Source organism: Sus scrofa, chromosome 1 (genome assembly GCF_000003025.6).
Source record: "Sus scrofa isolate TJ Tabasco breed Duroc chromosome 1, Sscrofa11.1, whole genome shotgun sequence".
Lineage (NCBI taxonomy): Eukaryota > Metazoa > Chordata > Mammalia > Artiodactyla > Suidae > Sus > Sus scrofa.
This window is the reverse complement of record NC_010443.5, coordinates 113,957,183-113,980,639: the sequence shown is the minus strand read 5'-3', so window position 1 is coordinate 113,980,639 and position 23,457 is coordinate 113,957,183. Positions and strand designations below refer to the sequence as shown.

General features: G+C 36.9%; 1 protein-coding gene across 3 annotated transcripts in view; it reads right to left on the bottom strand.

Annotated features, from left to right (window-relative positions):
- The window catches only part of ALDH1A2 (aldehyde dehydrogenase 1 family member A2), a 104,338-nt gene that overhangs the window by 56,420 nt on the left and 24,461 nt on the right, over positions 1-23,457 (bottom strand). For all 3 annotated transcript variants that reach the window (XM_021094606.1, XM_021094598.1, XM_021094609.1), the window contains 3 exons: positions 7,568-7,672; positions 7,261-7,401; positions 3,326-3,455 (listed from right to left, as the gene is read on the bottom strand). In XM_021094606.1, the coding sequence (XP_020950265.1) occupies positions 3,326-3,455; positions 7,261-7,401; positions 7,568-7,672 (376 nt within the window). The remainder of the gene's footprint in view (positions 1-3,325; positions 3,456-7,260; positions 7,402-7,567; positions 7,673-23,457) is intronic.

Below are 23,457 nucleotides of genomic sequence, written 5' to 3'. Positions count from 1 at the left end.
AGAATCACATGGATGTTAATCTAAAAACTTGCAGAGGGTTAAAGAATTCACTAAGGTGACTGGCCTCTTCCTGCCCTGCTGAGCAGCAATCCATAGAGGGTCTACAATGGTTTCGGCAGAAAGAGACCTGGATTTGAATCTCAGGCCTGCCACCTACTTGCATGTGACCTTGTTCAAGACACTAAGCCCTCCTGTCTTATTTTCTTATCTGCAAAATAGGTGCAATACCTTTTTTTTTTTTTTTTGAAAGTTGACTTACAATGTTCTATCAATTTTAAAATCTAACCTATCTCACAGGATCACAGCCAGAATCATAAAGATGATGTAGGTGAAACACACTCCAGTGCTATGAAAATATGAAGTACATTATTCCTTTGTAATTTCAAACAAAATTAGGATATTTCACAGGGAATGTATGTAACACAATAAAGACCTTGTGGTTAAAGGCTAACAATCTTCTTATATTCCAGATTTCACTGGAAAAAGCCAGGAATACAGAGACAAAAATCAAGCTGATGCTAAATTATGAAGTTACAAATGACAAAGCACAAATGGATTTATTAAACAACTTTAAAAATAAATAAGTGAATAATGCTGACCCTCCCTTTCCCTGGTCTTCCAACATGACACCTCTGGTTCAGCAACTAGATTGCCTAAGCAATGAACTAGCCAAAGGGGTTGTGAGATGAATTCTCAGTAGCCTACAGGTATGTTCAAACACATGTGAACCTGGGACAGAGAGGAAAGCAGACAAGTCCACGTTTGCTTCCATCCTTCCTTCCCCTGCTTGAGACACTGCAGCAAAAAGTTCTGATATCCCAGACCCCCAGCTTCCTATGAGCTATGCCTATAGACCTGAATCCCTGGAGAGTCCCTTATCCTGGCATCCCTCTCAGTGCACTTTAGGAAAAATTAGGGAAACGAGGATTACTTAGCATTTAAGAGAATTCTCTACTTTTTCTCCCTTTCATAGGGTAAAGGTAGGAGAGACTGCTGTGAAAGTCTTTTCTAAGCCCTATATTTCTAACTCCTACAGCAGTCAACATCCTTGGAATCTCCAAAGAACATGAGATGAAAACAGTGAGGTTTATAGAGCAACCACTTCTACTGCCAGATAAAGTTACAGTAAAGTATCAAACATTATCAGAAAATCCAATAAACCTTTTTTCAAATCAATCAAGGTCATCTCTCCTAAGGAGACAAAAGAAAAACCAAGATATTGTTAGGCCAAACAGAGACTGACACGTATAGCCTTCTGTTTCACCTTATTTCTAAGATATTTGTAAAACATTTGAAAAGCTGTTTAAATACCTAAAATATACTTGTTGCCTTAACAGTGAAATGCCAGATGGGATGAGAGCAAAAACACCAGGGCCTTTGATCCTGATGATTTCCTTTCTTCATTGAAAAAGGAGAGGTCAACCTAAAAATGCTGATATATGCTCTGTTTTGACAAAGGTTTTGATTCTCAGGCTCTTTCACAGGACTGCTATATGAACAATGACTCCGCCTCACTGAAGTCACTCCTCAATGCTACCAATGACCCCAGAGAACAGTGGTTCTGTAATATCCCTGAGCTAGGACTGAACTAAGATTGACATTTCTTGATAGCAATTGTCTCTGCCTTCTGAGTCTGCTGACCATGGGAAACCCCTGGATGGCAGGGAAGAGTCCCATAACCAGAAACCCATTGTCCAAAGACTAACACTCCACATGTCACTATCACTCATGGAGATAATTTTAGAGTAGTCCTTGGAAGTCTCATCTCTCATCCCTTCTCCCCTCTCACTGTGACTTCTCTTCTTGCTAAACCAGGCGTCACAAGGGATGGTGCTGGTCTCTGTATCCTCTCCTCATTACTCAAGGCAGAGAACTAGCAGCACAGGCATCACCTGGCAGCTGGTTAGGAACAAGAATCTCAGGTCCCACCCTAGACCTGCATTTGAAGAAGATTTCGGGTGATATAAACACACATTCAAGTTTGAGAAGCACTGCTCTAAGCCATCTACACTATCAGCCAACCACCCCCCTTTCTGGTAAACCCAAGCTTCTCAGCCTGGGAAAGCCTGAACCGGGAACCAAAGTTCCAGCATCACTTTCCACTCTTCCTAGTATGCACGTGGGAAGCAGACTGTTTTCCAGAGAACATGGGTAAAGTACATGGCACACTACTTAGCAGCATCCAGGAGCCACTCACAAACATGTATTTTCTTTTTCTTTTTTTGTTAAGACGTTTACATTTTCTTTTATAGTTGACTTACAATGTTCTGTCAATTTCTACTGTACAGAAAAGTGACCCATTCATACATATATATGCACACTATGTGTATATATATGTTTGTGTGTATATATATCATTCTTTTCCCCACATTATCCTCTATCACTCTCATCACAAGTGACTAGATGTAGTTCCCTGTGCTATACAGTAGGATCTCATTTTCTTTCTTTATGTCTATTCTCCATTGCCAATATCCTCCTAGCTCTTTCAGTTGGTGCCTTTCCTGTCATGATATCTCTATCATTTATTCCCTGCGTGAATCAGGAAAACTCTTTAACATCTCTAGGCCCCTGTTTTCTCCTCTGTCAATGAGGATGTTAATAACAGTGCCTTCCCTCAGGGCTGCTATGAAAGCATTTCATTTGGTATTAACTACAGCAAGGATTCATGCACAGACCAAGACCTGTCTGCTGACTTAGTCTGGATACTTTCCCTTTCCTTTAAAGGGCTACAGCGCTGACAAGCTGAGCCACACGACTTAGCACCTAATTGTAACTCTCCTATAGAGATCTTTGCTTTGTGTTACTGGTTTTGCCTCCAAACCTGGCTCTTAAAAAAAAAAAGAAAAGAAAAAAGAAAAAAAAATTGTCAGAATGGCGGTTGTTCTTACAAATTGTAAAAAGTAATTCATGGTCATTATAGGAAATACAGAAAATAAAGAAAAATAAGTAATAAATAATTCATAATCTCACCACTATGAGAAAACAACTATTAATATTTTAGAGTACCAAAGCCTCTCCAAACTCCCAGCCCCTAACTTACCACAGCACTAAGCACTTTGCAGCTGACAAACATGTACCTGCTCCTTAGCTCACTGACCTACTGATGTAAGTGGCTCACCCCTGCTCCTAGGTATGGACTGTCTACATACTGACACAGGAATAGTGTTAGATTAGTGACATAAGGCGTTTCAGTCTTTGTTTGAGTAAAGCTGCTGTAGTGTTCAGATCTATATTCCATGTGACTGCTGTTTCTGTTTGGTGGTAAAAACGTGTTTTGGGTGGAGCCTCATGTTTCCCTTTTTCAATGTACTCAGATTTTACATACCTACAGGAATGGTCATCCCATGAATTTTATCAGCCCAGCCTGCATAATACCGAAGGGTTTTGATGACCCCCTGCAAATCCACGTAAAAAGCTTGCAGGAACGGTTTGCCACCATTTAGGGATTCCATGGTCTGTAGGAAAAGAAATGGAGAAAACTTTCCAGTGATACACTAAATAATTTCTGGAGCAAAAAAAAAAAAAAAAAAAAAAAAAAAAAGAGGAAGAGAGGGAATAAAAGTGTATCTGAATAATGATACATTGATACATACTTGGTCAACTCTGATTTCCCAAATGAGAAGATGTTTAGTACTGCCCATTTAGTTTTCAGGAAAAACCACAATGAATACATATGTGTGTGTTCCTGTGCCTGTGTGGGTGTTTCCAGTAACCACTCTCCCAACATATAAACACAACTGGTGATAAAGAAGTGTTCTGACTGTCAAACCAGCTTCTGTTATATTAATGATCAGAGCTGCGTGGGGATTTTTCAGAGTCTACACTAGTAATCCGAATCCATAAAGAGGAGCAGGGACATGGGCTTTTATGCAACTGATGAGAATATAAAATGTTCTCCACAGCTGCCAAGACCCCTGCTGAGAAATGGAATAGTCACGGTGCACAGCGAGTTTATTTATTACCACCAAATAAACAGGATCTCCTCTGGGGAAGCTCAGACTATAACAACTCAAGGGCTGGTTTTTTGTAAATATTTATGTTCACAACCATTATCTATTAAGAGTAAAGAACTTAGTTCATTTAATTAAAATAGAGTTAGAGTTATTAAGCAGTTTTAGATTATAAATATCATTATTTTAATGCCTTGTTCTTAAATATAGTAAAACCGTTATAAAAAGAATTACAAATGAACACACGGAAATAAGAAGAGTATTTGAGGCGTTCCCATCGTGGCACAGCAGAAACAAATCTGACTAGGAACCATGAGGTTACGGGTTTGCTGCCTGGCCTCATTTAGTAGGTTCAGGATCTGGTGTTGCTGTGAGCTGTGGTGTAGGTCGAAGACATGGCTAGGATGTGGTGTTGCTGTGGCTCTGGAGTAGGTCAGCAGCTACAGCTCCAATTAAACCCCTAGCCTGGGTACCTCCATATGCCACAGGTGCAGCCCAAAAAAGAAAAAAAAAAAAAAAAGACAAAAAAATCCCCTAAATTAAAAAAAAAAAAGAGTATTTGACTTGCGAAATATTAATGGTGTTACAAATTTAACAAATATATATATATACAAATAAACAAATACATATGTTTATAATCTCATGTCCTTTTCTTCAAGGACATTTTATAACACATACTAGTATGAAAATTAAATTTGAGTGTTGACAAAAGTAAAATTGAAATATTCTCCATTCAATGACACAAAAATATTGTTATTTACAGTGCAATTTATCTATTTACTCTGTGTATAAGAAGGAACTCAATTAAAAATATCACATGACCTATTAACTTTTATTAAAGGGAGCCAAATTATTTCTCAGTTCTTTTTAGAATATTATATGTCCATGACATGAGCATTACATTCCCCATGTTGCTGGTACAGACAAGGTCTAGACAGTGGAGACTGAAGTAGAGTCAATAGCCAGAATCTGGGCCACCTAAATGGCCCATCCCTCTAAGTGGCTCATACAAGCTAACTTCACCTAGAATTGACAGCCCTAGGTTTATTTTCTATTGTGTTTACCTGGGTGCAGTATTAACTTCAGTATTCTGGTCAGGAGCTACCCTACACTTCAGAGGCTATCTCATTAAAATTCACTCCTCTCAGGAGTTCCCACTGTGGCTCTGTGGTTTAAGAACCAAATTAATATCCAGGAGGATGCAGGTTCGATCCCTGGCCTCGTTCAGTGGGTTAAGGATCTGGCCTCACCACAAGCTGCAGTGTAGGTCACAGATGAAGCTTGGATCCCGAGTTGCTGTGGCTGTGGTGTAGATAGACAGCTGCAGCTCTGACTTGACCCCTTGCCTGGGAACTTCCATATGCTGTGGGTGCGGCCCTAAAAAGACCAAAAAAAAAAAAAAAAAAAAAAAAGAAAAAGAAAAGAAAAATCAACCAAACAAAAAATCCTCACTCCTCTAATGACTTGGGAGTGTTAAAACAAAACAAAACAAAACAAAAAAAACCTCACTCCTCTCATGGCTTAGGGATTTTATTTAGGCGTTATAGGAAAAAAGACTTGACCGCAGTGAGACATATTTCAGAAAAAGGACAGCATTTGAATTTTGTGGCATAAGAATGATAACTGCAGAAATTAACTACAGCATCATCTAGTAAATACTGCTAGTCTAATGTTATAAATACTGTATAGATTTAACTCAAATAGACACTTACTGACCATTAATGTGTTCCCCTTCACCACTTAAGTGCATTTATCTCTGTACTGAGGTTACAAAAAGAGGAGCAAAACACAATTTTCACTTTCAAAGAAATCATAATCTGGTGAAGAGACAGCACACAGACGAGCATTCCTCCAAGGTATTCCAGAGAATTCTGTTTTGTACAATATCGATAAGTTAGACAGAAAAAAAAAGTGTTGAGGCTCCAATAGATTTGAGAAAAAATGAGTAGGGTTTTCAGTCTTTAATGTGCTCACTGTCTTGTGACTCTCCAAGGAGTTATTTCACTAACAAACAAACACCTTTCCCAATATGTATAAACACTATTGAAAACAAAATTTCTTCAAGTACCAAACTGAAAAAAGTTTTAGAAATAAGGAAATGTTATATACAGCAGAGTTCCAAACTACCTCCATAAAGGATAGATTTTGTTTCCATACTGAGAACAGACCCCTGAGGGGATGGCAGGAGGAACAGCCATGGTGGGAGTGACAGTGGGAAGGTACTAATGCTTCCCTCTCCCAAAGCAAACCCAAGAGCCACCTGATTCTCCAGGCAGACGGTGGGGTACAGCACGCATGGCGTGAATACCCTGACTGAACAAGGATGCCCTAAATATTAACTGATCAAATGTGGGTTGTGCTGGTGGAGATCCTTGGTGTACAGCAAAGGCATTCCCAAATGGTTCTAGTTTCCAAGAAATCTGTTTTCTCTAAGAAACTGATCTTGGAGTTCCTGTTGTGGCTCAGTAGCGACAAACCTGACTAGTATCCATGAGGACGCAGGTTCGATCCCTGGTCTCGCTCAGTGGGTTAAGGATCTGGTTTGCCGTGAGCTGTGGTGTAGGTCGCAGACTTGGCTTGGATCCTGAGTTGCTGTGGCTGTGGAGTAGGCTGGCAGCTGTAGCTCTGATTCAACCCTAGCCTGGGAACTTCTATATACCATGGGTGTGGCCCTAAAAAGACAAAAGAGAAAAAAACCTGATCTTTATTTTAAAAATAGCAATAACAACAACAACAGTTAGGTGAGGGGACATTCCTTATCTGAGAAAATGATGGTTTTAGTGAAACAAAGTTGCTGTCCCCTTTCATCTCTCCTTTCTTAGTCCTAGGAAGTGACAGAACAATGGGAGCAGAAGTATGTGAGAGGTCTGTATTACAGCCTCCACTTCTGAAGGATTTTCTTTAGCCAAGAGAGGCTAACTCTGGAGAGGTAAAACTAGCCCTATTTGTTTGCCAAAAGAATCATTTGGTATTGCTATCCTACAAGCAGTGTGGTAACTGTCCTGTTGCTTGACTGTTTTTGTTTTGTTTGTTGAGGGTGGGAGGAAGGGCGGCAAGGAAAGCAGGAAGGTCCTTAGCAGTCATGGGAAGCTATGGTTTTGTTCTTCAAAATTCAGTAAGAAGAGATACTCAGCTGGTCCTCCACTTCCCCATCTGAATCCAAAACCTCTCCCATGTTTCATGTGTATTATGCACTCCTTAGCTTGTTCCTCAGGTCTGCTTCACATATATTCAGAAGGACTTAGGAATCTAAATTTCAATGCAGTGGTAAATTTGGAGTAAAGACTTGATGTTTCCTTAGACTACTTACTGCAAGGATGGCCCTGTCTCGTTCCACCAAGTCTGCAAGCTTATCCAGCAGATGTCCTCTTTCAGAAGCGTCCATCCTCCTCCACACTGAACCAAGAGAGAAAGCCAGGCGGGCTGCCTGCACTGCTTTGTCTATATCTGCCTGTTAGAGAGGAAGAGGCACAAGTGGAGAGAGGTAACGCTACAATTAAAGGAAGAACCAAAAAAAGGCGATGAATGAACATCAGTAGTGATGCCTGGAAAGCAGAGATTTAGTGCTTTGTTGGCTGAAGGTATTTCATAAAGAATTTTTTCTAAGATGAACATACCTTGTCTGCTTCTTGAACTTCACACACCTGCTCTCCTGTGGCTGGATTATAGACAGGGATCACTCTTCCACTCTCTGAGTTCTGCCACTCATTGTTAATAAAAATCTAAGGAAGTAGGCAAGAGAATGGGAACTGTGAGTCAGGTGACAGGAAGCCGATCAATGGTATTATATGTAAGTGTCACAGTAGCAATACTTGCTCTGTATGTTTGTTGGTATATAATTACAGTGGAGAATTTGAAGAGTCACAAGAGACCATTGATAATTTTTTTTTCAACCACATGCACCCTCAGCATATGGAAGTTTCTGAATCTGAGCCGCAGTTGCAACCTATGCCACAGTGGCTGCAACGCCATTAATCCACCATGCTGGGCTGGAGATCAAACCTGCTACATCACAGAGACAAGCTGTATCATTAATCCACTGTATCACAGCAGGAACTCTTAAGCCTTTATCTTTCTGCAGTTCAGCCTCACTCCCAATTCAGCAATTTCCTTTATATTTTTATCTCAATGGCGTCCAAAGATTAAATATAAATTCCTACCTCTCCAGTGAGAGTCAAATAGGGAGGCAAGGACAGAGAGACTCACAAACATACAAACCATACACTGAGGTTGAGGAGGTATTTATTATGCCAAAGCTCTGGCCAATTTCCCAAAAAGGTAAATCGTGGATCAACTGACGGTTACCCAGACTTAGATAATAGTTTCTCTGTCAGAAGTATAAATGACTTCAAGAGGAAACCTGAAGGGTGCTGGAATAAGTGTTTGTCTGTTTTACAGTCATATCCTAAACTGAGCAATGACTGTGACCAAACCAAAATGGTGAGTTAAACAAGTTACATGCGTAAATCCAAGTTAGATTGCTTTCTTTTTGCTAGGTAAGCTATATGACTCAGCAAAGGGAAAAGGCTTATAACTTTCAAATTTGTCTCTCCAAGATTTCTTAAGAGCCTTGGTTTTTTATATAGGAAATGAAGATCATACTAAAATGGTAAAGAAACTAATGGTTTAAGAAACTATTCAAGTCAATTTCTCAAAAGATTTGAAAGATAGGAGTTAAAGGAGGAGGGAAAACCTAGGTTAAGACATTTAAAAAAAAATTATTGACATTAAGAGAGAAATCCAAACTAATATTTTTGGACTATGAAAGTTCAAAGAATACACAAAGATATTTTACTCTATAAGATTTATGGCACAGCAATAAAAATTTCTGAACTTATAATGAGTCAGTTTCGAACAAACACAATGATAAACTGATTTGCTACTGAATGACATTTTAATAATCACAGACAACAAGGTTAACTGATTATAGTTCCTACACTTTTATTAAATATTAGGTTCTAAATTATTCCAAAGCTTTGCTTTCTCCTTGATTTGATACAACAATGAGCCCATGTTAAAGGAATCTTCTTTCCCTGAAGGCTTTTTGAGATAAAGGGGGAAAAAGATCTTAAACCTGTAAAAGCACTTAAGACAAACATACTGAGCACAAATACAATGACCTTGTAATTGCATAACATTTTACAATTTTTACTATAAATCTGTAAACATGCTTAACAATGTTTTCACCTGTATAATGTATTCAATAAATGCATAGATATTTCTAGACACAGAAGAGACAGAGACGACGAAGAGTTCCAGCCCTTCAGGATCAACAGTCTCTAGTACTTCATTAAATACTCACCACAACCGTAATGGAAGGATTTTATTTTCTCTACTAAAGATGAAAAAGTTAAGGGAGGTTAAAAGTCTGAAGAAGCACGTGCTCACCATGGCTTTGATTCAAAGTCTGCAGCTCTTTCTATTAACCACAGTTTCCAGGACTGCTCAACCCAAAGAAACACAACTAAATTATGTCTAAGCCTAAATTAGATCTATAGTTCTTGGACTCCAGATCTAGTTCTCTTTTCACCCCATTTAACAAATTTCCTAACAGTTCACAACTCATCAAGTCTGCATACTCCTTTGAAACACAATATGATTTCCAAGATAACAAAAGAAAAAAATTAAGAAATTAGTTTCATTAAGGATTCACTTCCAGAGTATTACCAGATTTAGGGGAGAATGGGTCTTGTCAATATTCCTTATTCCCTTTATTCATTTATTTGACTGAAACTTCCTAACTTGGGGTTCCCACTGAGTCTCAGCGGAAATAAAGCTGACTCTCATCCATGAGGACACAGGTTCAATCCCTGGCCTCACTCAGCAGGTTAAGGATCCATAGTTGCCGTGAGCTGTGGGGTAGGTCACAGACGCGGCTTGGATCTGGTGTTACTGTGGCTGTGGCTATCGCTGGCAGACACAGCTCCGATTGGACCCATAGCCTGGGTGTGTGCATATGCTGTGGATGGTAGCCCTAAAAAGCAAAAAAAAAAAAAAAAAAAAAAAAAAGTTCATCGTATTGATCAATCTAATTAACATTTATAAAACGAAACATGAAAATGTTTTTGTGATTATGGAATAAAAGATGACAATGCTCTTAATTATAAGCCTTCAAACTTTTCAATAGAGTTACATTACGGTAGTTTAACTGCAGGAACCAGAAGTAACAATAAAATATAAACTACTTGTTTTCTTATGTTTAAATTCTTCTTCTGTTGTTTTTCTACCTCATTACTTTCATTTCTCTAAATTTTTCATAAAATAACTTCAATTTTTAAAATTATAGCCTCCAATGGACCCAGAGAGTAAACGCGATGACTATTTTTCCTGGCATGCCAATGATTAAAATATTTGATGTTTTACTACACTATTATTTTTATAGATTTAGCCTTATGACACATAAAAAATTTGTGTTGACAACTTTGTTGTCACACAGGAAAGCAAATACCTCCAAAATATTTGAAAGTTTTCAGCTTCTCTGAGAAATTTCAAAAGTTTTGGATGCTCTCTAAAGTGTTCCTCTCTGACCGGGGCTTGAACAAAGAGTTTACCTCAGGCTTTAGCAGGGAAAGCACAAAATGATCCTAGAATATTGTAGTCTCAGAAATCAAGTACACTCAGAAATCAAGTACACATTGAAATACTGATGGTGACATATTAAAAGGACACAGGAGTCAACATGAAGGAGCTCCCAATGGCCAATACTGATACAATTTAAGCAACAAAATAAATAATGATAGTAATGGATTATTACCCAAAGAATGAAAAAGGTATCCAAGAGTCCATGATGACAAATTTTTAATGAATAAATAAATAAATGGGGAATAAGGAAAAAATCTTCTTAATAGAAGAATTAGAACTGATAGCTGTCAATGCATGATGGAATTATATTATCACCATCTGTCAAATACCACAGTAATAATTATTTCAGGCAAATATCATCAATGGATGGTAAAATTAGTGGGTAAATGTATAGTGAAAAATTGGAAGTTTATGCAGTCTCAAGATATCTTCCATCAAGACACTTATTAGTTATAAAGAGGAAAACAGTAAATTACATTGGAGAAACTTGGCAGAAAGTACCTTAAGTGATCGAAGTTAACATGAGCAATAATGGGAAAAACTGATTTTTATTAACATTTTATCTGCTTGCCCTACTGAAAATTAGAAAGCTGTATTGAAATCCCTGAAGTTAGTGGTAGATTTGTTACTATATCCCTTAGCTCTATCACTTTTATATTTATAGATTTTATTTTTTTTGTCTTTTGTCTATTTAGGGTGGCACCCATCGCATATGGAGGTTCCCAGGCTAGGGGTCGAATTGGAGCTGTTGTTGCCAGCCTACACCAGAGCCACAGCAACACCAGATCCGAGCCGTGTCTTCGACCTACACCACAGCTCACCGAATGCCAGATCCTTAACCTACTGAGTGAGGCCAGGGATCGAACCCACAACCTCATGGTTCCTAGTCAGATTCATGTCTGCTGCGCCAAGACAGGAACTCCCTATATTTATAAATTTTAAGTTATTTTATTACTGGAACTATTAGATTCTCTGATAAAAAAAAAGTATCAATGCAAAGTCACCCTCTTTATTACTAATAAAGCTTTATGTCTTAAAGACTATTTTGTTTAAGCTTTTCTTTAGTATTTTCTTGCTATTTTTCTCCTATTACTCTCAATTATATCTTTATTATTTTGATATGTTTTTTAAGTGATATATGGCTATATTTATTCTGTATGAAAATCTCTGTCTTTTAACTGGCAAGTTTAATACATTTGTATTTATTGTGATTATTTCTTGTGTACATATTGTGTGATATTTGGACTTAATGCTTTCTATTTGTCTTGCTTCATTTTACTTTTTCTCTTTTCTTGCCTCTTTTTAAAACTTGATTAATGTTTGTTATTTTTCATTTTACAATTTAATTTACCTCTTTTACTGGTCCGGAAGTTACACATGATCCTTACAATGATTCTTTCATTGGTTATCCATGGTATTTTCATTCTGCATATTTCGCAAGGTCAAGTCTAAAGTTAATCTATATCTTAACATTCCTCTAAAATGATTACAAGAGCCTTAGAACATAAAATCTAACCACTCTTCTCTAGGGGTTTCTTTCTTACAGAACTTATTTTAAACAGAAAGTGATTTCCTATATTTAAGAAGTTTTGTTTGTTTGTTTGTCTTTTTGCCTTTTCTTGAGCCTCTCCTGCAGCATATGGACAACAGGAACTCCTTAAGAAGTTTTTAAAATTTTATTCTATGATTTCTTAGAAATTCATTTAGTAATTACTTATTGGAAGTAAAGTCTTAATTCTGAACATATATTTACTGCCCATACTCAAAAGATTCCACCAGAAGGTTACACAATTCTGGGGAGGCAATTATTTTTTCACAATATTTTGAGGATGTTATTTGAATATTTTCTACCTTGCAACGGTTTTTATGGGAAATCTCTGTTGTAAGTCTCTACCACTTTGTTGATGATTCACCTTTTCTATTTACTTTTCAGATCTTATCTTTGTCTTGGCCTTTTAATTTTCACCACAGTATGTCTATGTATGGATTTCTTTTTTATCTTGCTAGTTAAGTATTATGCTTTCAGCATCTTTGAGTTTTTGTTTAAGTTCTGGAATATTCTTTTTTTTCTGGTTCAGTCAAGTTTATTGAGGTTTAATTTTCATACAATAAAACTGATCCTTTATAGTAAACACTTCTATGAATTTTGGCAAATGTACACAGTCCATGGTCATGTAACCACCACTACGGTGAAAATATAAAACACAGTTCTGGAATATTCTTAATCACTATTATCATTTCCTTGAATATCATTCTTTCTGTTCTCTGCTCTGGAACTCCAATTATTATACATTTTCAGTCCATCCTTAATGTCTAAAGCAACTCATAGTTTTCATCTCTTTTTAAAAATAAATTATGTGGAGTTCCCATCGTGGCGCAGTGGTTAGCGAATCCGACTAGGAACCATGAGGTTGCAGGTTCGGTCCCTGCCTTTGCTCAGTGGGTGAACGATCGGGCGTTGCTGTGAGCTGTGGTGTAGGTTGCAGACGTGGCTCAGATCCCGTGTTGCTGTGGCTCTGGCGTAGGCCGGTGGCTACAGCTCCAATTAGACCCCTAGCCTGGGAACCTCCATATGCCGCAAGAACGGCCCAAGAAATAGCAAAAAGACAATAAATAAATAAATAAATTATGTAAATATAGCTTTGTTGCTTTTGTAAATGTACAATACACTCTCCTCAGCAATTCAAACTAATACAGGAAACAAAGAGATGGTTTTAAAAAATCTCTCAAATTTCATCATCCAGAAATAACTAAAGTTCACATACTTATGACCATCCTTCTAGACATATCTCTAGGCCCACATACCATACATGTATAATTTTACAAAACAAGATCAACTTCATGTGAGCTTTAGAACTTGCTTTTGTAAAAGTTAACAATATGCTATAAACATTTAAAAATTTTTTTCAGACTCTAATGTGTATTTGTGTGTGTATCACATAGGTGTATGTGTCTGTGTACATGTGCATGCATAGGTGTAGCTTAATTTAGTCAACCAGCCTTCTGCTGAAAGAGATTTTAAGTTATTTCTATTCTTTTTCTTTTTTTCTGTGCTGCAGTTGAATAGTTTTTGTCATTTTTATCACCCAGTTCTCTTTACCTGGGTCTAATCTGCTAATTTCAGTGTTTATATTTTTATTTCTAAAAGTTTTGCTTTGTTCTTTTTCAAATTTGCCTCATCATTTTTTTTTTTTTTTGGTTTCAAAAATTAACACTTGTAACTTTTTTTTTTTTTTTATTTTAGGGCTGCTGCACCAGTGGCATATGGAAGTTCCCAGGGTAGGGGTCCAACTGAAGTCGCACCCATGGGCCTATGCCACAGCAAGAGCAACACCAGATCTGAGGCACATTTTGCAACCTATACCACAGTGTGCAGCAACACCAGGTCCTTAACCCACTGAGTGAGGCCACAGATCAAACCTTCATCCTAATGAATATGTCAGGTTCTTAACCCACTGAGCCACAACTGGAATTTTTTTTTTTCTTCCCCATGAGAGTTGCAATGTTTATTTCAGGTTCTCTCTTTTTGTTTGTTTTAATTTTAAACATTTTTTTTTCTTTTTTATCCTACAGGCAACATGTGGAAGGTCCCAGGGCCGGGCTCGAATCTGCACCACATAGCAACTACCAGAGCCACAGTCATGAGAACACAGGATCCTTAACCCACTAGGCCATCATAGAACTCCCAATACTTTAACTTCTAGAACAGCTAGAACAGCTTTAGGTTTACAGAACACTGAGGTGACAGTACAGAGAAATCCCATATACCTGCTGGTCCCCTCCAGTCTCTTCTATTTTTAATATCTCATTTTAGTGTTGTACAGCTATAGACCAGTATTGATAAAGTCCACAAATTAAGCTTCAATCTTTGTGTTTATAATTCTGTGGGTTTTTTAAAATATGTATAATGTTATGTATCTACTATTACCTAACACAGAACAGTTTCTTCACTATATCAAATAGCCCGTGCTCCACCATTTATCGCTTCCTTTTCCCCCTAAACTCCTGACAAATTCTGATCTTTCTACTGTCTCCTTCATTTTGCCTCTTCCAGAATGTCATATAGCTGGAATCATAGAGTACATAGCCTTTTCAGACTAGCTTCTTTTAGATAGCCATTTGCGTTTAAGTTTCTTCCATGTTTTTTTCACAGCTCTAGTAGTTCACTTTTTCTTAATGCTGAACAATATTCCATTTATGGATTACCATAGTTTATCCATTCATTTTTTAAGGAACATCTTGGTTACTTTCAGTTTGGAAGAATTATGAATAAAGTTGCTATTAACAGCAGTGTTCAAGTTTCTGTGTGAACATTTTTGAATTTGAATTTTTGACCCATTTGGATAAGTGCCTAGGGTAGTGATTGCTGGATCACGGAGCAAGGCTATTCTTAGCTCTGTAAGAAATTACCAAACTGTGTTCCAAAGTGAGTGTACCATTTTACATTCCCATCAGCAATGAATGAGAGCTCTTGTTGCTTCACATCCCTGTCAGCATTTGTCATTGTCAGGTTTGTTTTGTTTTGTTTTGTTTGGATTTTAGCCATTCTAATATGTGCAGAGTGGCATCTCGTTTTACTCTGAAATTCCTCACTGACATATAATGTTAAGAATTTTTTCATATGCTTATTTTGCTGTGTATCTTCTCTGATGAGGTGTCTTAGGTCTTTTGCACACTGTTTGAGATTTTTTTTTAGTGCTGCATTTTAAGAGTTCTTGGTATATCTTGGATACAAATCCTCATTAGATGTGTGTTTTGCAAATATTTTCTCTCAGTTTGTGGTTTGTCTTTTCATTCTCCTTGCAGTATCTTTTGCAGATCAGAGGTTTTTCATGTTAAGGAGGTCCAGTATATCATTTTTTCCTTTCATGGATCATGCTTTTGGTGTTGTATCTAAAAACTCATTGTCACACTCAGGGTCATTTATATTTTCTTTTATGCTACCTTCTACAAGCTTTATAGTTTTGCATTTTACATTAGGTCTATGATCCATTTTGAGTTAATTTTTGTGAAAAGTGCAAGGTCAGTGTTTAGATTCATTTTTTGCACATGGATGTCTAGTTGTTCTAGCACCATGCTGAAAAGACTATCCTTTCTCAATTTTAGTATTTACTCCTTTGTCAAAAATCTGTTAATTGTATTTGTGTGGGTTTACTTCTGGGCTCTTTATTCTAATCCATCGATCTATTTGTCTATGCTTTTGTCAATAGTACAGTGTCTGGATTACAATAGCTTCATAGTAAGTCTTAAAGTTGGGTACTCTTGGTTCTACAACTTCTTTGTTCTCCTTCAATATTGTTGGCTCTTCTCAGTCTTCTGCCTTTCCATGTAAATTTCCATAGAATTTGTTGATATCTACAAAATAACTTATAAAGATTGATTGGAATTGTATTACATCTACAGACGAGTTGGAAAGAACTGACATCTCAACAATATTGAGTCTTCGTATTCATGGGATATCTCTCCATTTACCTAGATCGCCTTGGATTAATTTCATCAGAGGTCTATATTTTTCCTCATAAAGATCTTGCACACATTTGTTAAACTTGTACCCATGTATTTCTCTTCTGTTGTGGTAAAGTAAATGGCACCGTTTTTCTTATTTTAAATTCAAATTGTTCACTGATGGATGGTTTCTCACCATTAAGTATGATATTAGCTGTAGGTTTTATACTGATGTCCTTCATCAAGTTGAGGAAGTTCCCTTCTATTCCTACTTTTCTGAGAGTTTTTACCATGAATGAGTGTTGAATTTTGTCAAATGCTCTTTCATTTTTTTTAACGGATGCACCCAGCATATGGAAGTTCCCGGGCCAGGCACTGAATCTGAGCCTAAGCTGCAACCTGAGCCACAGCTGCAGCAATGCTGGATTCTTTAACCCATGGCACTGGGCTCAGGATCAAACCCATGCTACTGCAGCAACCTGAGCCGCTGCAGTCAGACTCTAAACCCACTGTGCCACAGAGGGAACTCCTCTCAAATGCTATTTCTACATGTATAGATAGTGTCACATGATTTTTCTTCATTAGCCTGTTGATTTAACCGGTTACAATAATTTATTTTTAACTGTTGAACCAGTTTTGTATACCTGAAATAAATCTCACTTGGTTGTGGTATATTAACACTTTTCATACACTGTTGTTTTATTTGCTAATATTTTTAAGGATTTTGCATTTATGTTAATGAGAGATAATCCATTTGCAGTTTTCCTTTCTTGTAATGTCTTTCTGGTTTAAGTATTAGAATAATGCCAGTCTTATAAGATGAATTAGGAAGGATTGCTTCTGCTTCTTTTTTCTGGAAAAGATTGTAGAGAATTAGTATGTTTGGTAGAAGTCACTGCTAAAACCATCTAGACCAGGGCACATTTTATGGGGGAGGTTATTAATACTGATTCCATTTCTTAAATAGATATAGGTCTATCCAGGCTTAGCCAATATGAATCTTCATCCTTAGTCCCCAGCATCAACTGTTCCTTCTTTTTGTACCTCTCAGGTCTACCACATGAAAAAGGGATTTGATTGGGTTCCAGCACATTCTTTTCAAGCCATTCTTCAGATATAAATTAAATGACTGCCCTTGGGTCCAAATATCTTGAGCCAGGAAGAAGGTCATGCAGTATAATTTGAAGCCATTTAAGGGCCAAGTCCTGGTTCAGGATAACTATGCTAAAAAAGACTCAGAGAAGGGAAGGCAAGAAGGAATGACTACTCTGACTGGGTGTCAATTTGGTAGGTGTTGGAATTTTAAATGTATATTTGTAATGTCTTCGGTTTTGATATCAGAGTAATTCTGATCTCAAAGAATGAGTTGGGAAGTATTCTATCCTCTTCAATTTTCTGGAAGAGTCTGTATAAAAGCGGCATTATTTTCACATCTGCCTCTTAGGGTATTGACAATAAAAACAAAAATAAACAAATGGGACCGAATCAAACTTAAAAGTTTCTGCACAGTAAAGGAAATCCTAAACAAAATGAAAAGACAACCAACAGAATGGGAGAAAATCCTTGCAAGTGAATCAACTGACAAGGGGTTAATCTCCAAAATTCAGAAACACCTTCTGCAGCTCTATACCAAGAAAACAAACAACCCCATCCAAAAATGGGCAGAAGATCTAAACAGACAATTCTCCAAAGAAGACATACGGATGGCCAAAAAACACATGAAAAGATGTTCAACATCACTCATCATTAGAGAAATGCAAATCAAAACCACAAGGAGGTACCACCTCACACCAGCCAGAATGGCCATCATCAAAAAGTCGACAAACAGTAAGTGCTAGAGAGAAAAAGGAACCCTAGTACACTGTTGGTGGGATTGTAAATTGGTGCAACCACTGTGGAAAGCAGTATGGAGATTCCTCAGTAAACTAAACATAGAACTACCATTTGATCCAGCAATCCCACTCCTGAGTATCTATCTAGAGAAAACCATGACTCGCAAAGACACATGTACTCTGATGTTCACTGCAGCACTATTTACAATAGCAAAAACATGGAAACAACCTAAATGTCCATCGACAGAGGAGTGGATCCAGAAGATGTGGTATGTATGCACAATGGAATATTACTCAGCCATTAAAAAGAACGAAATACCAGCATTGTTAGCAACATGGATGGACCTAGAAATTATCATGCTAAGTGAAGTCAGCCATATAATGAGACACCAACATCAAATGCTTTCACTGACATGTGGAATCTGAAAAAAGGACAGACTGAACTTCTTTGCAGAACAGATGCTGACTTACAGTCATTGAAAAACTTATGGTCTCTGGAGGAGACAGATTGGGGGGTGGGGGGATGTGCTTGGGTTGTGCGATGGAAATCCTGTGAAATCAGATTGTTATGATCATTATACAACTACAAATGTGATAAATTCATGTGAGTAATAAAAATAAAAAATAAAAAAAAATGAAAGTGGCATTATTTTTTTCCTAAATATGTGGTAGAATTCACCAGTAATGGCATCTGAGTCTGGAGTTTTCTTTGTGAGAAAGTTTTTTAGCAACAAACTCAATTTCTTTACAAATAGAAGTCAATTCAAATTATCTATTTCTCCTTGTGTGAGTTTTAGCAGAATGTATCTTTTAAGTAAGTTAAGTTGTCCATTAGTTATCAAATTTGTGGGCAGAGAGTTGCTCATAAAATTCCTTTGTTATCTTTTTAATGTCCATGATGGCTTCTTCCTCATTTCTGATATTAGTCATTTGTGTCTTCTCTTTTTTTAATCTTTGTTAGACAGGCTAGATGTTTATCAATTTTATTTAACTTTTCAAAGAACCAGGCTGTAGTTTCATTTTTTCTATTGTTTTTCTGCTCACAATTTCATTGATTTCTGCTATAATTTATTATTTTTCTTCTGCTTGATTTAGGTTTATATTGCTCTTCTTCTAGTTTCCTAAGGTAGAAGCTTAGAATATTTCTTATTTTCTAATATGTGTACTCAAAGCTATTAATTTCCCTCTAAATATTGGTTTTACTGCATCCTACAAATTTTGATAAGTTGTATTTTCATTTAGTTCAAAATATTTTTAATTTCTCTTGGACTTATTCCTTTATCCAAATTTTACTTAGAAATATGCTGTTTAATCTTCAAATATTTTGGGATTTTCCAGGTTATCTTTCTGTTCTTAATTTATTATTTAATTCATTATGATCTGAGAGTATATTTTTGTATGATTTCTACGCTTTCACTTTTGTCAAAGCGTGTCTTATGGCCCAGAATCCATCTAACTTGGTTAATGCTCCATGTGAACTTGAGAAAAATGTGTATTCTGCTGTTGTTAGATAAAAGTTTAGTTTACTATTCCTAAAACTGATATTGACATTTGCTTCAAGAGAAGATTCAGCTTTTGCATCTTCCTTCAGTTACTTGATTCATTTACTGTTATTTTAATTATGCAATATATTAAAAATAACATATGCAGAGTTCTCTTGTGGCATAGTGGGTTAAGTATCCAATGTCATTACCGGAGTAGCTTGGGTTGCAGCTGTGGTGCACGTTTGATCCTTACCCTGGAAATTTTGATATGTCATGGGTGCAGCCAAAAAGACGTATGCAAAGGTAGCTGCTCCCATTATTTTTATTTAGTATTGTAATAATCTGATATTACTAGGCAAAAAGTTTGAAAATAAAATAAGTAATATCTTCACTTTCAGACAACATGATTTTGTAGAGATTCCTAATCAATCTACCAAAAAATTACTAGAAGTAAAATTTAGCAAAGTCCCAGGATATAAGGTCAATACACTATCAACAAATCATTGGAAAATGAAATTTAAGTACATATATGTACACATGAATTCACATAGATCTAGTTGCATTGTGATAGTCAGAACCTTTAGAGTATGTAGTTTAATTCCAGAAGTGGAAATCCTGAGCAGCAACAATTAATCTTTCAAATGATGTAAATTTTAAAATGATAATCTTAAACAGAGCTAAAAAAGAGTTACAGCTTTTAGTTGCAAGGCAATCACTTCATAAAATTAAGGGAGCTGCAAAACTCTCAATCTTGCTCTGTGAAACAGGTTTGACAAAACAAAAAACAGTGTGAGTTGAAACTAAGAGGGAAAGAGATAGCTGAACAGAAATTTGATTTCACAAGAAAAAAAAAAACCCTGTAAAATGTTTATTAAAGGCCTATTCTTAACATGGAGTTGCTTGTAGGTACTACTGAAAATCTACAGAAGACATGTACTCTGCCATCTTGGAGCTTATAATCATGTTTCAAAGACAAGATTACTTTCAGGAAAGTTAAATAATATGAGACACTCTATGATTTAGTGCCAAGATGAGTGGTAGAGATAAGCACTGCAGGAGTTCGCTTCAGAGGAGGGAGACATTGGCTGACATATGAGAAGAACACTTCAGGGAAACAAATAATGAGGGAGTGTGACCTGGGGTAGGGAATGAATCAGGTAGAAGAAAGAAACTCTATCTGTAATAAAATTATTCAGCTGGCCTGATCAGTCCCTCCTCCTTGACTTCAACTCTTTTCAAAGATTATCTGATTGATACCTGAGTTGAAGGAGTGTGACAGAGAATGCAGAAATCCAAGATTTGTTTGGGTTGTTTTTGGTTGTTTTTTTTTTTTATTCCCCCATTCAGGACTTTATTTTTTTAATTTATTTATTTTTTCAGAAATCCAAGTTTAGCTTCTTTCCTTCCTGCCTCAAAGTCTCCCCTACACTCCCAGCTGAGTGACCCTAGGATTCTCAGCACTGGCCTCTACCACAGCAGCGTTTTTTACAGCAAGTAGGATGCCCTCAGGCAAATGGGGCCAAAAAAATTCATGAAAATCCACAGAGTCAGAGTAAATAGGTTAAAACTCATAAAGTTAGTCAAAAAGTCTTATAAAGAGTGAAAACATGATAAAAGAGAAGACATTTTTAAATAAGTTATATATTAATCACATTTAAGAAAAGCAGCAATGAAATGGAGGGAAAAATACTGTGGAGGAAACAAGAAGATCCTTTTAAAAGACATGAAAAATGAATACTGAAAAACAGTGTTAGAAAACAAATACTTTATTAAAAATATAGTTCTGTTTAATAGAACAGACTAAGAAAAATAAGCCTTACCAATTTCATATTGAGTAACAATGAACTGAGAAGGGAACCAAGGATGAAGGGAGGTGAGGGCAGAAGGAAAGGGAGAGGGTGTGACTGGGAAATAGAGATGGAACTCATCTGCCATGAAAATTAATGTATTCAATATCTGGAACCATTCAATGCTGAATGACTAGCTTTCTTTTCTTTTCTTTTTTTCACCATGAAAATACTATTAGAAAAAAGCATTAAAGTAAGACCAGCTAGAAAACATGCACTGTCTATGGCATGAGAACAATTTGATAGCCATATACCTGCATCATCAGAATCCTGCTATTTGTAGACATATGCTATGCTTGTGATTCTGGTCAACCTCTGCCTTTTGCTGGTATCCCACACAATGAAGAAGGAATTACACTGTGTGGGAAGTGCAGTATTCCTTGGGTAATACTGGTAATATCTGGTAACATAATCCAGACAGTCATAAGTTCATGTACTTAGGCCAAAAGGTTCTCAGAAACCATGCAAAGAAACACAGAAATAAAGACAAGGAGTCCCTGGCAATCAGTAGGGAGTTTTTGGTTTTAAAAAGTTTAGTCTAAACACAGCTGAACTTATGAGGATATGTCTCTTAAAATATGGGTTTCCATGGTCTCTTCATATTAAATACCCCTCCTTCCCTTCACCCCTTCCTCCTTTCCTTTCTTACCTCCTTCAATGATTTTTATTGAGTGTCTACTCCCTTCCAGGCATTGTGCTTGCCTACATCTCCTTTGGATTTCTATATTTTCTTTCTTTTCCAGGCTGAGCAAATTACGTCTTTCAGGCTAAATATATCTGCCTATCTCCAGTATATGATCCCAAGAGTACAAAAGGTCTAGAGGGGTTCCTGTGCCAGTCATCCTAAAAGATAAAGGCCACTGATTCCATGTAGAGTACCAAAACACATCCAAATAATTTTTAGGAGAAAATAAATGACTCCCATTACTGATTTGCTTGTAGAAAACAGACTTGACTAAAATAAACTCAATCATGTGTGACCAGGGTACCTACTCTTCTATCTCATGACTCCCATATCTGAGAATGCTTTTCACATTTGTTTCAGGAAAAAATAGTAAGAAGCAGTCAACTAGACTAAGCAGGCTTATTGGAGCCACACTGAATTACAGCATTTATTACTCCATTACATGTTGAAGCAACACAGCATTAAAGCCAAGTACACACCAATGTCAGTTGTGACATATTCTCAAATTGGAAGAAACTATGCTTGCCATCAGAGATGTGGTAGAAGGCAATGGGAATTGCTACTGGTAATGGTTAATGTTCATTTCTTCCTGTTCCACTTTCTATAAACAAGGTAATGCCTATACAAGCTCATTACTGTAAACTGAGCACATTTAAATTGGCAGTAAAACCAGAGTATTTACTCTAGTGCACATATAAAGTGCCTCATCCAATGTTTTGGAAATGTTTCAAGTTTTGAAACCAAGCAGCTGGCAGCTTTACAAGCCAAACCTTACACTTAAATCACTCACTCTGGAAAGTTTTTTGGTGTCCCGTGTCAGGTAGTACCATTCAACAGACATTCATTCCCCACCCCTTGGATTCTTCTGCAATAAATTTGCATTCACAGGGCTCTTATAACTGTTCCAGCACCACAGACTCCATTGGCTGTTGATTAAATGTATATATCCTGTGCATTTAATCTGACTTTCATTATGGCCACTTCATAAAAATGCCACAGACTGGACAAGCGATGACACATAGCAAGAACCTGGAATCCCTGCAAAGCCTCAGATTAGGTTTTTTTCTCTTTCTTTATTAATAGTGACCATTTTGTGGCCTAGCTGTAAATCAGGAAAAGTATTTGACAGCAAATGTTCCTATCTATGGATTATATATAACCCGTTCTAAACACCAGATGAAAAAGGGATAACCCCAGGAAAGGAAGGGCTGGCTTCCATGTAAATCATGTTACAAATTGGACAACACCCAGAGAGTTCATTGTTCAGCCTCAATTGTGAGTGCTATTCCCATTTACTATTCCCCTAGAATCGATGTTAATTAAGGCAGACTGAGACCATAAATCAGCCTGGGAGTTTACAATGTAATTCAGCATTAAGCATATATATTTAAATTAAAAGTAACTGATTAACCACTAGAGTTTTTCCAGAAGTGGCTGAGACCATTTCTTTATATGAAGATATGTCACCTTTCATTTTTGTGGAGAGTGGAAAGGAGACAAATATTATCTTCTAAAAAGGTGAATTAAAGCTAGTTAAGTGACTTATAACACACTGCTTGGAGAAGGGAGAAGCTGAAAAGGGAAAGAATCAACCCCTGCCCTTGAAATTAACACTGCAGTGGGGAAGTCCAA